The sequence below is a fragment of the Scyliorhinus canicula genome, chromosome 3 (assembly GCF_902713615.1).
Source record: "Scyliorhinus canicula chromosome 3, sScyCan1.1, whole genome shotgun sequence".
Lineage (NCBI taxonomy): Eukaryota > Metazoa > Chordata > Chondrichthyes > Carcharhiniformes > Scyliorhinidae > Scyliorhinus > Scyliorhinus canicula.
This window is the reverse complement of record NC_052148.1, coordinates 88,399,496-88,414,722: the sequence shown is the minus strand read 5'-3', so window position 1 is coordinate 88,414,722 and position 15,227 is coordinate 88,399,496. Positions and strand designations below refer to the sequence as shown.

Below are 15,227 nucleotides of genomic sequence, written 5' to 3'. Positions count from 1 at the left end.
GGCAACATCCTGGTGAATCTCCTCTGCACCCTTTCTACTGCAATCTCTTCCTTTCTATAGTGTGGCGACCAGAGCTGCACGCAGTATTCCAGCTGTGGCCTAACCAGTGTTTTATACAGCTCAATTTTAACCTCTCTGCTCTTATCTTCAATGCTTTGGTTAATAAAGGCAAATATCCCATATGCTTTCTTAACCACTTTATCTACCTGTCCTGCTGTCTTCTGAGATCTATGAACCCAAGGTCCCTCTGATCTTCTGTACTTTCTACGGTCCTATTATTCATTATATACTCCCTAGCCTTGTTAGTCTTCCTAAAATACATTACCTCACACTTTTCAGAGTTAAATTCAATTTGCCACTTTTTCTGCCCATCTAATCAGTCCGTCAATATCATCCTGTAACCTAAGGCTTTCCTCCTAACTATTTACTGCACCATCAATTTTTGTGACATTGCAAATGTAATGATCACACCTCCCACATTCATGTCTGTGAGGCTGATCTCTCAGACCAGTACTATGGATATGAAATCTTTCCCCAAAAAGCAGGAAGTATTCGAATCATAAATGAGAGTCAAGTTTCCTGAGCAACTTGAGGGTCAATTTGCGCTGATGATGTCAATGGTGAATTCTTTAAATGGGATGCTATGATGCTATGATGATTAGAGGTATTATGGGAAGGTAACCTTATAGTGGACAGAAAATATTAAGGAGTAAATAAACAGCATAGAACTTGTTGGTCAGAATTGAAAGTTATAGGTCTTGGGTTGTAATCTGCAGTGCCCTTCAATCATGACCCTGCCAGAATTTACAAGGTAAAAAGGAGTGCACCTCATTATTCAGGGACAGAGAAGTATGAATAACTCAACTACTATGGAACTTCAGCTCCATAAAATTTGACTTGTAAATGTTGAGGCATTTTTGGGTGGGGACACAGTGAGGAGATTCAACCTTGCCACAGTTCCTGTGACATAATGGTAACCACAAAGATTCCTGAGGATTGTTAATGTTGTACCATTGGTTAAAAAGAGAGAAAGGGACGGAACAAATACTGAGAGGCAAGCCTAACCTCAATTGCGGTAAAATTATTGCAAAAACTTCAGAGAGGCAGTATTGATCATCATGTAGAAAGGCACAGCTTAAACAAGGACATTCAGCATGGATTTGTTAAAGGGAGGTTGCATGTTTTGGCATTACTTAATTGAATTTTTTGAGGCACTAATAAGGAGGGTCGAAGAGGATAGCATGTTTGAAGTAGTCTACGTATTATATGAACAATGCTTTTGACAATGTCTCTCCAGAAGACTAAGAAGTAAATGTTCATGGGATCGAAGGAAAAGTGGTAACTTGGATCCAAATTTGGCTCAGTGACAGGAAGCAAAGAGTAACAGTCAACGGATGCTTTTGTAAACGTTAGTCCCTTAGAAGTAGAGATGGGAGAAATAATCATCATGTGGAACAAGGAAATGGCAGAGGCATTGAACAAATATCTTGTATCTGCCTTCACAGTAGAAGATACAAGTTCCATACCAAAAATAAATGATAACCTAGGGGCTAAAAATTGTGAGGAAATTAGGCAATTAATATCAGCACAGATAAACTATTGGAGAATGTTAAGGGGACCTGATGGCCTGCAGGGGTTCTAAATGAGACAGCTGCAATGATAGTGGCTGTGCTGGCTGCAATTTTCCAAAATTCCTTAGATTCCACTAGATTGGAAATTGGCAATGTTGCAACACTTTTCAAGAAAGGAAGAGAGAGAAAACAGGGAAGTACAGGCCAGTTAGCTAAACATCAGCTATTGGGGAAATGTTGAAATTTATTATCTAAGATGTCTTGACAATGTACTTAGATAAGCATAGTATAATTGGAGCAGGTTAGCACAGTTTTAATAAAGGGAAATCCTGTTTGACAAATGTATTAGAATTTTTTGAGGATGCAACGAGTAGAGTAGATAAAGGGGAATGAGTAGATATAGTATACCTGGATTTCAAAATGTTACTCAATAAGGTGACACACAAAAGATAAATTGGAAAGTCGGGGGAATATATTAGCATCAAAGAGGATTGGTTAATAGATAGAAACAGAGAGTGGGCATAAATGTGGCTTTTTCAAGTTTGCACACAAGGAACAGTGGATTGATGCAAAGATCAGTGCGGGGATGTCAGCAACTTACAACCTAGATAGATGAACAAGAACAAAGAAAGTTACAGCACAGGAACAGACCCTTAGTTCCTCTGAGGCTGCGCTGACCATGGTGCTTGTCTAACCTAAAACCTTCCACACTTCTGATTTCTGTATCCCTCTATTCCCATCCTATTCATGTATTTGTCAAGATGCCTCTTAAACATCATTATTGTACCTGCTTCCACCACCTCCTCCAAAGAGTCAGAAAGTAATGTATCTAAGTTGGCGGGTGACACCAAGCCAGATTGAAAGGTAGGCCATGGGAGGACACAGAGAGGCTGCAGAGACATACTAGGAAGATGTACCAAATGGCTTGTTGGCTTTCAGGGGCTGGTTTAGCACAGGGCTAAATAGCTGGCTTTTAAAGCAGACCAAGGCAGGCCAGCAGCACTGTTCAATTCCCATTCCAGCCTCCCCGAATAGGCGCCAGAATGAGGCGACTAGGGGCTTTTCACAGTAACTTCATTTGAAGCCTACTTGTGACAATAAGCAATTTTCATTTCATTTTTCATTTCATTGCAAGGGAATTGGAGCACAAGAATAAGGAATTGTTGCTGTATTTGTACAGGATTTTGATGAGACCACATCTGGAGAAGTGTGAGTAGTTTTGGTATCCACATTTAAGGAAGGATATACTTGCAGTAGAGGTGGTACATTCACTAAACTGGTCCCTGGGACGAGGGGGTTGCCCTACAATGAGAGGCTGAGTAATTTGGGTTTATGTTACTGGAAATTTGAAGAATGAGAGTTCTTTATTGAAACCTAAAAAACTCTGAGGAGGCTTGATCAGGTGAATGCTGAGAGATGTTTTCCGCCTGTTGGGGAATCTAAAACACAGGAGCACAGTCTCAGGATAAGGGCTCGAAATGAAGAGAAATTCCTTCACTCAAAGCATTGTGAATGTTTGGAATCCTCTGCTCCAGAGGGATATGGATGCTCCATCATTGAATACATTTAAGGTTGGGACAGACAGATTTATGCTCTCTCAGGGAATTAAAGGATATGAGGAATGGGCTGAACCCCAAGAACTGCCATGTTCAAATTGAATGATGGAGCAGGCTCAAAGTGCCATGTGGTCTACACTCGATCCTATTTCTTGTGTTCTTGCGATTGGCCAGTAGCTCTCAGGAATGGGGGAATGTTTCCACCCTACTCAGTGGGGGGGGGCTTAATTCTGCGCAGGCCTAATGCTGCCCACTTAAGTGCCTGGTTGCACTTAAAAGCATTGGATACCTCTTGGAGAGATGACACGGGCTTCCCACCAGTTTTCCCACCAGTGGTTTGACCTACAACAAATATAATCCGAGGTGTCAAAACCTACAGATTTATAGAACCATGAGCCGGAAAGTGGGATTAGTCGAGCTGGTTCTTTTCCTGTTGGCAAGGACACAATGGGTTGAATGGACTCCTCCATAAATTTCCATGAATCTATGATTATTGAGATAAATAATAGTTGTTTAGTGACGTTTATGTGTGATTTCTGAGGTCATTACAAGCACATGCTGACAGAATGGGCACTAAGTTGCATTTGTGGTCACAATGTAATGAATCAATGCCCATCCAAGTATAATTACTTCCAGTGAAGTTAACCTTTCTTGATGTTTACCACATTACCTGCGCAGTGATGAAAATATGTGCAGAGGGGACTTCACCTTCTTCTCACTAATCTTCTTGCCATGGGGACAATTGGGCTTCTCTTTGCTGTTCTGTTTCCACTGGTGCGTAACAAACGTCTGCATAATTCTGTGGGAGTAAAAAACAGGAAATGTTATATTTGATAAATGAGTGAAGTAAATGTTAGTATTTACAGATTCAAAATGAGAATTTCAGAATGACAATTCCATTCCAGCTCATTAAAGCATCATTTAAATTACAAGTTTGTCAATTTATTTGTATGGCCCAGGCAGATTGAGTCCAGGTAAAAGATCCAGTGCTCATTTGTTCATTGTGACTAATTGTATCGGTATATCCAACCTTATTTTATCCGTGTTTTTCCCTCTGCTGCCTCATTCCTAACATGTGAGCAACTCATTGGGACTTGGCATCTGCTCCTCCAGAAACCTGGAGATATCCTTCAAATTCCTGTTCCACACACTCACATTTTGCTGGAAAGCTGTGAAATGGCTGTTTTTACTTATGTTGCACAATACCAAAGTGTAGGTGGTCTCTACTGACAAACTGTTTCAGAACATGTCATCCAATTAGCATTCTGCGACTTGAGATCTTGCTTGCAGCTCCACAGTATGGAAAGTTGCTGGTTCTCAGGGAATCTCCCACATGCATATTGTAGGCTCAGTTTTTGAGTGCCCGTGGCAACTCCAGTAGCTTTACAATGCATACATTGAAGCACAGATGATCTCTAATAGCTCTGGACAGATCAGCAATGTGAACATGAGTAGATATAGGAACCACTGCTTATTTATAGCCAGAATGGGTGCATGTCGCATTCAGTGCTAACTGGTAATATTTTCTATCATATTTATTTTGGAATGGTCCATCTATCTTCGACACTCGGCATGGGACTTGATTCTTCAACAAATTGTAAACATTGGTATCTGCTTAACACTTGCTTATTAAAGCTACATCGAAACAAGTTGTACGGTGGGCACATTGCTCCAAGGCATGATTCCAATCGCTCGCTCTCTGGCTTGAGAGAGAGGAGAGAGAGAGAATCTAATACATGGCTGACTGATATCAGCAGGAACACAAGAACATAACATAAGAACTAGGAACAGGATGAGCCAATTCATGCCTCAATACTGCTCCGCCATTCAATACGTTCCGGGCTGATATAATCTTGGCCTCAACTCCACTTTCCTGCCTATTCTCCTTCGACCCATTGCTTATTAAAAATCTGTCTGTCTCCCCCTTAAATTTACTTAATGTTCCGACATCCACCGCACTCTGGGGTAGAGAATTCCATAGATTCACAATCCTTTGAGAGAAGCAATTTCTCCTCATCTCCGTTTTAAATCTGTAGGCCTTGGGTTAAAACTATGGGGCGAAATTCTCCGACCCCCCCGCAGGGTCGGAGAATCGCCCGGGGCCGCCGAAAATCCCACCGCCGCCGTGGCAGAAATTCTCCGCCACCTGGGAATTGGCGGGGGCGGGAATCATGCCCCACTGATCAGCGAGCCCCCTGCGGTGATTCTCCGGCCCGCGATGGGCCGAAGTCCCGCCGCTGGGAGGCCTCCCGCCGCTGTGGTTTGAACCACCTCTGGTGACGGCGGGATCGGCAGCGCGAGCAGGCCCTCGGGGTCCTGGGGGGGCGCGGGCCGATCGGACCCCGGGGGTGCCCCCACGGTGGCCAGGCCCGCGATCGGGGCCCACCGATCGGCCGGCGGGCCAGTGCTGTGGGGGCACTCTTTTTCCTCCGCCGCCACCACGGCTTCCACCATGGCGGAGGCGGAAGAGAATCCCCCAGCGCGTATGCACCGGTGGTGACGTCAGCGGTAGCTGACGCACCGGCGCATGCGCGAACCGGCGAAGGCCTTTCGGCCAGCCCCAGCGCCGGGCGTCAAAGGCCGCTGGAGCCGGTTTGGGTGCCAGTCGGTGTGGTGCCAACCGCTCCGGCACGGGCCCAGCCTCTCAATGTGAGGGCTTGGCCCGTAAAGGTGCGGAGAATTCCGCACCTTTGGGGAGGCCCAACGCTGGAGTGGTTGGCGCCACTCCGCTAAGCCGGGACCCCCCGCCCTGCCGGGTAGGGGAGAATCCCGCCCATGATCTCTCATTCCAGATTGCCCACGAGAGGAAGCATCCGCCCTACATCTACTTTGTCATCTTACCTTTTATCATCTTATATACCTCAATTAGGTCGCCTCTTATTCTTCAAAACTCGACAGAATATAGACCTGAACTTCTCAATCACTCTCCATGAGACAAATCCCTCATCTCTGGAATCAATCTAGTGAACCTCCTCTGAACTGCCTCCAATGCAACTACGTCCCTCCTCAAAAAAGGGGACCAAAACTGTACACAGTACTCTAGGTACAGTCTCACCATTGCCCTGGGCAGTTCCTGCAACACTCCCCTACTTTTGTACTCTATACCTTCAGTCATAAATGCCAAAATTCCATGAGCCTTCATTACTACCTGCTGTACCAGCAAACTAACTTTCCGTGATTCATGCAAGAGAACACCCAGAACCCTTTGCACCAAAGCACTCTGAAGCTCTTCTCCATTTAGATAATAAGTTGCCTTTCCATTTTTCAAACCAAAATGGATAACCTTGTAGCCATCTGGAATGGCCACTTACAAAGGAAACATGGATACTTGCAAAGACTCAAGGGAAATATGGCCAATACAGGATTCAGGCAAACCCAGAGCCTAAATGTATATTTGCTGACAGGGATCCAGACAGTATCGAAACCCCTCGCCGATTTGCATTCTAATGACCCATTTCCCCAGGACAAAGGACTTGTACTCAGGTATCAGATACATTTCCAAACACATCGGCGCCACTCCCTTCACTGAGGAAGCCCAAACAGCCAAGGTCAATGACCGCTCAGGATACCCCCAGCCATCAAGGCACCCGCCCCTTTATTGGCTCAAATCGAAGGCAGTAATCAAAGCCTGCCGAATTATTGGGTCCAAAGGGAAGGACTGCCCAAAAGAGCGCAAAACCCCAAAGAATAAAGAGAGACACTGCCATGTGTTCAATCACTTTTGGCCCCGGCACACTGGCACTCTTCTGCCCGGCCTATACCTGAAGCCAACTGCAGCACCACGACTAAAAGCAAGATCAAGATCAACGATCGCTAGGAGACGGATGAGCCCAGCAGAACCGAAGTTACTTCTCCAGACCCAGACACTCCAGATCCGAACAAAGGCCTTGTTCCTCTGCCAAAGCCGGGTGCCTGAAAGTTAAGTACAGGTTGTTGTAGTGTTAGGTGTAGTTTAGCTTGTAGTGTTTTTATGGTGCATGTGTGAGTTAATCTTGTGTGTAAATAAATCATTATTGAACTTGAACTAACTAACTGGTTGTTGGGTCTTTGATCAATATCCGGTTGAACCTTGTGGTGGCATCATCTGATACCTGGCGACTCTGAAAAGCAATATTACTCGATATTAAGAAGGGCAACATTATTGGCGCCTCCGGTGCAGAATTGGCAACACTTATTTAGTGACGCTAGTGGGATAGTATTCCACTCATCAAAATTGGCAACAACCTCACAATTATCCACGTTAAACTACATCTGCTAAATTTTGGCCCACTCATCTAACATATCCATATCTATTTGTAAATTTCTTAATTCCTCATTCTAACTTACTATCCCACCTATTTTAGTGTCATCCGCAAATTTAGCTGTAAGAGTTCTATCCGTGCATCCAAGTCATTAATATATATTGTAAATCGTTGGGGCCTGAGGAACGAACCCTGTGGAACCTGTGGCACTCCACGAGGTACATCTTGCAAACCAGAAAAAGACCGATTTATCCCAACTCTGCCTTCTGTTGGATGGCTAGTCCTCTATCCAAGCTCATAAATTACCCCTAACCACATGTGATCTTAACTTGTGTTTTAGCATTTTATGCGGCATCCTTATCAAATATTTTCTGGAAGTCCTGATATACTGCATATATCTACATATAGTATCCCCATTAGCGACATGGCTTGTTACATTTTCGAAGAACTCCAGCAAATTAGACAAGCACAATTTACCCTTTATAAAACCATGCTGACTCTGATGGATGGACTTTTGACTTTCCAATCGTCCTATTATTACTTCCTTAAAAATGGATTCTAACAATTTCCCACCGACAGATGGTAAACTAATTGTTTTTTTCATTTCCTACCTGCCTCCCTCACTTTTTGAATATAGGTGTTACATTATCATATTTCCAATCGACTAGAACCTTTCCTGCATGTAAGGAATTTTGGAATATTATAATCAATGGATCCACTATCCCCGCTGCCCTTCCTTTGTAGGTCATCAGGCCCTGGGGACTTGACTGCCTTCAATCCCAATAGTCTGTTTAGTATTTTTTCCTTATTGATGATGATTGTTCGAAGTTACACTGGGCGGGCTTTGGACCTTGCGCGATGGACTTCAGGGGGGTATAGGTCAAGGGGGTCAGCCCATTGCTCATGTGCCTTTCTGCTACTGCCATGCCCCAGAGGGAGTATTCCCCAAGGATCCTGGAAGTTGGGTGTGCATGGGCTGTGGGTAAGGGGTTAACCCCGGGATCTTCCCCTAGGATTGGAGAACCGTGTCTGCACTACAACATCCACCCCAGGAAAACTGAAGATCACTTTTGGTATGATGATCACAGGAAGCCCCGTTGTTCAAAATCCTCATCCTGGTCTGATCTGTTAAAACTCTGAAGTGGCCTTCTCACTCTGAACTGCTCTGCCTGACAACTGATGAGGAGACGAGACAGTTCAGTGAAGAATCAAGCTAGGAACACTTTCCCTTTCCTCACACCTACTCGCTCAGCTCTATGCTTTTGAAACTATCTCTTTGTGGAGTGTCTGAGCCTTCCTGGAAAGCCCACAACACTTCAAAAGGCTTGAAATCCACTGAGATCCTACATTCAATTCCACAGTTCAGTGCCTTTAATTAGCCTTTGATTAATAGCTTAATGGTTTAAACACAGCTGCCAGGAGTTTTGTTTATTTACCTTTACCTTTATGCTTGAATGCATCTGAAGTACTCTTCATTGATCTAACTGCAGTGCTGCATTGTGACAGCTGCTGACCATGTCAAAGGATCTAGGTGGTTTCACTTCATCTTTTATAACCGCAGAAAGCACTTAGTTGCATTACCCCTACACATGGCAAGAGCCTATTTAACCCCCAGGATCTTTGGGGGACCCTCTGCAGCCTGGACTATGGTCTGACTTCCTTGACCCGACTTGTGGTCCATCGCTCCATGCTAGGGAATCACTGCCAGGGTGTCAGTGCCATGGTGCCTGGGGGGTGCACTTTTGACAATACCATTGAGTGTGGACTAAAAGGAGTGATGGAAGGGAGGGCCTGGGGGAATAGCAGAAGAGTGTGGCGACAGGGGGATGAAGGGGCTAAGGGGAAGCTGAGGATGTCGGGCCACTCTCATATGTGCATGCTGTGGCTGTGGGGGAGGTGACACATCAATCCCCTGGTGGTGGGGAGGGAGTATAACCCTCCTTGTCAACAAGGCGGGGGGAGGGGCAGAGACAGGATTTGCTTTGTAGGGAGAGGGGCAACCTCCGGACCTTGGTATCGGCCGCCTGCTCAAAATTGGGGCCCGATGGCGGAATTCTGAACGCAATCCTTGGAACTCCACGCCATGCATGAATCAGCATCGTTAGGGTGAGGGAATCGTTCCTGGGTGCCACTCCTGGAGCCAGCATGGACCAGGAGCATCGCTATTCCGGCAGGGCTTCAACTCCAGAGAAGACTGTCACAGGTATACCCTGCACTGCTGTAGTAATGGCTGAAAAGGCACAGAAAATCCAAGATTTCAATCAACTTAGATATCAAAGGATAAATCAATTAACTTCCTGTAAGACTATTAAGAAAAGAAGGGGTGATTTTCCAAAGATATTTTAGGAGAACTATCTCCTTTCTGTAGCCAATGGTCAGAGAGCTGCACTTCTGTCTAAGGTTGCTCCAGTATAGTCAATGGGAAGAACTGCTGTGAATATGCAGACAAGACAGCCTCAACTTCTGTAATGAGATAAATTTCCTCGAGACAATCAACTCTGGTTTCTATGCAAGATTCTGCAGCTTCAGAAATACAGGATTCAGCTGCAGCTTTTGTGCTGACTTCCAGCCTTCTTCCTTCATACACCAGTCACTGAAGGTAAGCCTGCAGGTCCAACAGGCGAGAAAGAAGTAAAATGGTATGTTGGCTTTCATAGTGAGAGGATTCAAGTACAGGAGCAGCGATATCTTGCTGCAATAATACAGGGCCTTGGTGAGGCCACACTTGGAACATTGTGGGCAGTCTTGGTCTCCTTATCTGAGGAAGGATGTTCATGCTCTAAAGGGAGTGCAACAAAGGCTTATTAGACTGATTCCTGGGATGGCAGGACTGACGTATGAGGAGAGATTGAAATGGTTAGGATTGTACTTGCTGGAGGTCAGACAAATGAGGGGGCATCTCATATAAACCTAGAAAATTCTAACAGGACTGGACAAGGTAGACACAGGAATGATGTTCCCAATGGTGGGTGCGTCCAGAACCAGTGGTCACAGTCTGAGGATAAGGGGTAGTCCATTTAGGACTGAGATGAGGAGAAATTTCTTCACCCAGAGAGTGGTTGGCCGGTGGAATCCATTGCCACAAGACATAGTTGAGGCCAAAACATTGTATGTTTTCAAGAAGCAGTTAGATATTGCACTTAGGGCGAAGGGGATCAAAGGATATTGCGGAAAACGGGATTAGGCTTTTGAAGTGGATGATCAGCCATGATCATAATGAATGGCAGATCAGGCTCGAAGGGCCGAATGGCCTCCTCATGTTCCTACTTTCTATGTTTCTATAAATCCTTGAACTTTTACTATGATGGACCAATAGTTTGGATCTAGACTATCAACTTCCCCAAAGGAACTCCGTAATTTTGGGCTGGCAATTCTGAGCTCCGCAGGATCAGATTGGCCCGGTACTCTACAAATATGCTGAGAAATTCCTCTCAGAACGTTACAGATAAACATTTGCCGAGCAATTGACCAAATGTGCAAACTTCCTCTGGGTAATTGCCCGGCACTGTGAAATAGCCGAAAATGTGATTTAATTCACAAACTTCGGCTGGTTCAACTAGGATTACACCAATGCGCCCTCCGAAATAGTTAGAATTAAAACCTCTTCTAAGTTCTGGGAAAATATTGTAAAGAACCAGACCAACTCTCCGACGAACTGCCCCACACCCCCGACAGCCAGGAGACTGTCCCAACTCTGAATAAATGCCCTTTCACGGTATTCCCCACCCTGGCAATACGCCATGGAATTCCCCCACATGCAACCGCCACCGTGAGCCCAACTCACACCTTCTTGCCTGATTAGATCCCCCCTCCCAACCTCACTACCTGACCAGACCAATGAGCCAAACCCGAACACCCCCCCCACCCCTCCCCTGCAATCAGGTCTTATTCAAACCTTCCTGCCCCCAACGACCGAAGCAGATTAATTTTACCTGCTTTAAATTTATCTGCTTTTTGGCTGCCAATGCAACAGAAAAGAAGGCACGTCCTCCTTCAATCCGACTCTGCAAGACTGTGATGCTGGGCTTTGGAAACTGAGCTGCTTGGATCTCACCTGCCTTGTGTCAGAAGGTTGGGCAACACAAGCATAGAAGAAATTTGCCACAGGTAAGTGACTACAGACTGGCAATCCTGTGCTGATTGTCACTCCAAAGAAGTCATGGGGTGGGATTCTCCGACCCCCCACCGGGTCGGAGAATCGCTGGGGGGCGGCATGAATCCCGCCCCCGCCGGCTGCCAAATTCACTGGCGCTGGGCATTTGGCGGTCGGGAATCTCGCCACGCCAGTCGGCGGCTGCTGGCAGCACCCCCCCCCCCCCCGGCGATTCTCCTGCCCGCGATGGGCCCGTTATCGGCGGGTCCCGCTGGCGTATGTTACGACAGGTATTTGCCGGCGGGACCTGGCTCCACGGGCGGCCTCCGGGTCCCTCGGGGGGGGACAGGGGGATCTGGCCCCAGGGAGGTGCCCCCATGGTGGCCTGGCGTGTGAACGGGGCGCACCGATCCGCGGGCGGGCCTGTGCCGTGGGGGCACTCTATTCCTCCGCGCTGGCCAGTGTAACGGTCCGCGATGTCGGTGTGGAGATGAACCCCCCTGCGCATGCGCTGGGATGATGGCAGCACACACTGGTCCTCCCGCGCATGCGGCAACTCACGCCGGCCAGCGGAGGCCCTTCGGCACCGGTTGGCGTGGCGCCAAGCCCCTTCCGCGCCAGCCGGCGCGGCGCAAACCACTCCGGTACCGGCCTAGCCCCTTAAGGTGCGGAGGATCCGCACCTTTTGGGGCGGCATGACGCCGGAGTGGTTCACACCACTCCTTCACGCCAGAGTTGCCCGCCCTGCCGGTTTCCGAAGAATCCCACACATGGTTTTTTGCCTTTTTCTTCACTTTCCATTTCTTGGATGGAACGTGTTTCAGAAATACCGGGCAGAACTTTCCAACCATTGGGATTCTCTGTTCCTGCCAGCTGAATGGACTCCTGCGCACCTTGCCTTGGGAGAATGCCATCTTCTACTGGACCTAATACACAAAGGAGCTAATTTGCAGCTTTTGCTCCTTTTCATGAAGACTGCTTGTTGCCAGAGAAAATGGTGTTTGCATAACTCCAACTGCTGGCCTCTCTGCAGATCCTCAAGGCAGTCAAACAGGTGGGTAAGGGCAGGAACTACTGACCAGGTACGGTCACCGGTACCTCTCTCCAGTGGACCTCCTTCTTCTGCTGCTTTTTTACGAGCTGCTGCAAAGTTATTTTCACTCTGTGCTTCCTTCAATAACACAAATGCGTTTTCTTTACATTGATGTTTCCACTGCTGCCACCATATTCTGGGATGGTCCTTCTCCCTTGGACTTCAGGTATGGGACTCTAGGCGTTCTTGTTTATTAGTATCACAATAAAACAGGTTACAGAGTAGGCATGCTGCTCCGAGATATGATTCCAACCTCCATCTCTCTCTTTTGTCTAACACATGACTAACTTATGTCAATAGTACATCATCATTTCCATCATATATTAACATATCCTACCAATTAACCTTGTATACTACATTATTAATATTTGAGCAACAATAACTTGCATTTACATAACAGCTTTTTAAAAATATAAATTTAGAGTACTCAATTCATTTTCTTCCAATTAAGGGGCAATTTAGCGTTGCCAATCCACCTAGCCTGCACATCTTCGAGTTGTCGGGGTGAAACCCACGCAAACACGGGGAGAATGTGCAAACACCACACGGACAGTCACCCAGAGCCGGGATCGAACTTCGGACCTCGGCGCCATGAGGCAGCAATGCTAACCACTGCTTCACTGTGCTGCCCTTACAGACCAACTTTTAACAAAATTTACATTTATGTAACACTTTCCAACAACTTGCATTAAAATGACACCTTTCAATAAGAACAACCTGTATTAATATGGCAAGTGTTTGGGGTGGAATGGTGGCGTCATAGTTAGCACTGCTGCCTCACGACACTGACGACCCGTATTCGATCCTGGCCCCGGGTCACTGTCTATGTGGAGTTTGCACATTCTCCCCATGCCTGCATGGGTCTCACCCCACAACACAAAGATGTGCAGGATAGGTGAATTGGCCACGCTAAATTGCCCCTTAATTGGAAAAGAAAATGACAAGTTTTATGACCTCAGGATCTCTCTAAGTGCTTTTTAAAAAATATATTTATAGTCAATTATGGGTGTTGTACGTCATTGTAGTTCAAATGCTTGTAGTTAATGATGGGTATTGTACGTCAATTTGCACAGAGCATTTTATGTTACTCGTTCATAGGATGTGGGTGTCACTGGCTGGGTATTTTGAGTTTCAACCACATTGCTGTGGATCTGGAGTCACATGTAGGCCAGACCAGAGCAAGGTAAGTACGACAGATTTCCATCCCTAAAGGGTCGCTAGTAAACCAGATGGGGTTTTATGACAATCAACAATGATTTAAAGTTCACCATTAGACTGTTGATTCCAGATTTCTTTAATGAATTAAAATTTGACCATCTGCCATGGTGGGATTCAAACCAGGTCCCCAGAGCATTACCCTGGGTCTCTGGATTACTAGTCCAGCAACTATGCTTCGAAGCCACTGCTTCCCCCTGGTTCCACAAACAGCAGTGTGGTAATAATCAGGGAATCTGTTTTATTGATGATTGTTGAGGGATAAATGTTGGCCAGGACAGTGGGAAGAACTCTCCTGCTCTTTCTCAAAATAATACTATGTAACCTCAGTTTAACATCCCATTCAAAAGGCTATGCCTCTCACAGTGCTGGGTGCTATGGAAATGCAGGTGCCACTGCTCTTTATAAATCTTATCATTTTTCTGAATGACTTACTTTTTCAGTTGATGTCCCAGTCCAAATCGATCCTTTGTTGATGTCTGGAAAACATCAACTGTTGGAACTGTAAAATTACAGGAGAGACAAAGGATACAATTAGGAGGAGAAAAAATAGCCTTTCATGTATCAGAAATAAGGAGCTCTCAAAGACTATAGGTGCCTTGTCATCCTGTAAATTATTTACATACAATGACTGGTTTAATTGTCCAATGTCTGGGAGTGAATGATCACCGTGTCACAGCTCCAATTACAGTACATTAAGAACTGTGGGAATGAATTTGTTAAATACAGTACTTTAAATGGAAATGGTTCTGGATAAAGAGCAGTGGGACATTGTGTTTGACACACAAGAGAATGAAGCTTTTCTCATTCTTTCAGAGCTCATAAGTCAGGAAAACCTTATTCACAAATAAAACCCACCTTGAATTAATTACAAGAATGACAAAAATTTGCACTATACTTTTTTGTGTATTTAACACATCTCAAGATTTGAGAAAATAAGGCACAATCCATTTATTGTCATGTGCATAAATCTTTAGTCAAAATCTGAAGCTGAAAGCTAGTCTCAGTAATGATGAATGTAAAACAATAATCGATTGTCAAGTATCAGCACAGCGTTGACAGAAGTGAACGTGGTAGTAAACTTTGGGCGAAGAATTCTTTCAAGATAAACAGATAATTCTGGAAATATCCAGCAGCTTTGGCAATACTTATGGGAGAGAAAGAATTAACGTTCAGACCTGTGACTGCATCGGAACAGGGAAGTTAGGAATTTTATAACACTGAGGTCATGGTGCGAATTTGTCAGGGCCAGTCAGGCAGGGTCCGGTGAGGGGGCTGGGAGGGGTGGTGAGAAAGAGCTATCAATCTGATAATCCTTTCCGTGTGGAGGAGTGGGGTGGCATTTGGGATCGGGATGCTGGTTGGGTGACAAGTGGGCTATTTCCATGGCAGATGGCCTCTGTTCAGCACGGGGTGTCCAATCATGAGGGCCCTACCACTGAGCCCACAACCAAGCTG

The 15,227-nt window shown here is 45.8% G+C and overlaps 1 protein-coding gene across 1 annotated transcript in view; it reads right to left on the bottom strand.

The window, feature by feature from the left end:
• parp8 (poly (ADP-ribose) polymerase family, member 8) overlaps positions 1-15,227 on the bottom strand; it is a 531,112-nt gene that overhangs the window by 149,062 nt on the left and 366,823 nt on the right. Inside the window, 2 exon segments of the mRNA XM_038790867.1 lie at positions 3,798-3,926; positions 14,205-14,271. Coding sequence (XP_038646795.1) covers positions 3,798-3,926; positions 14,205-14,271 — 196 coding nt within the window.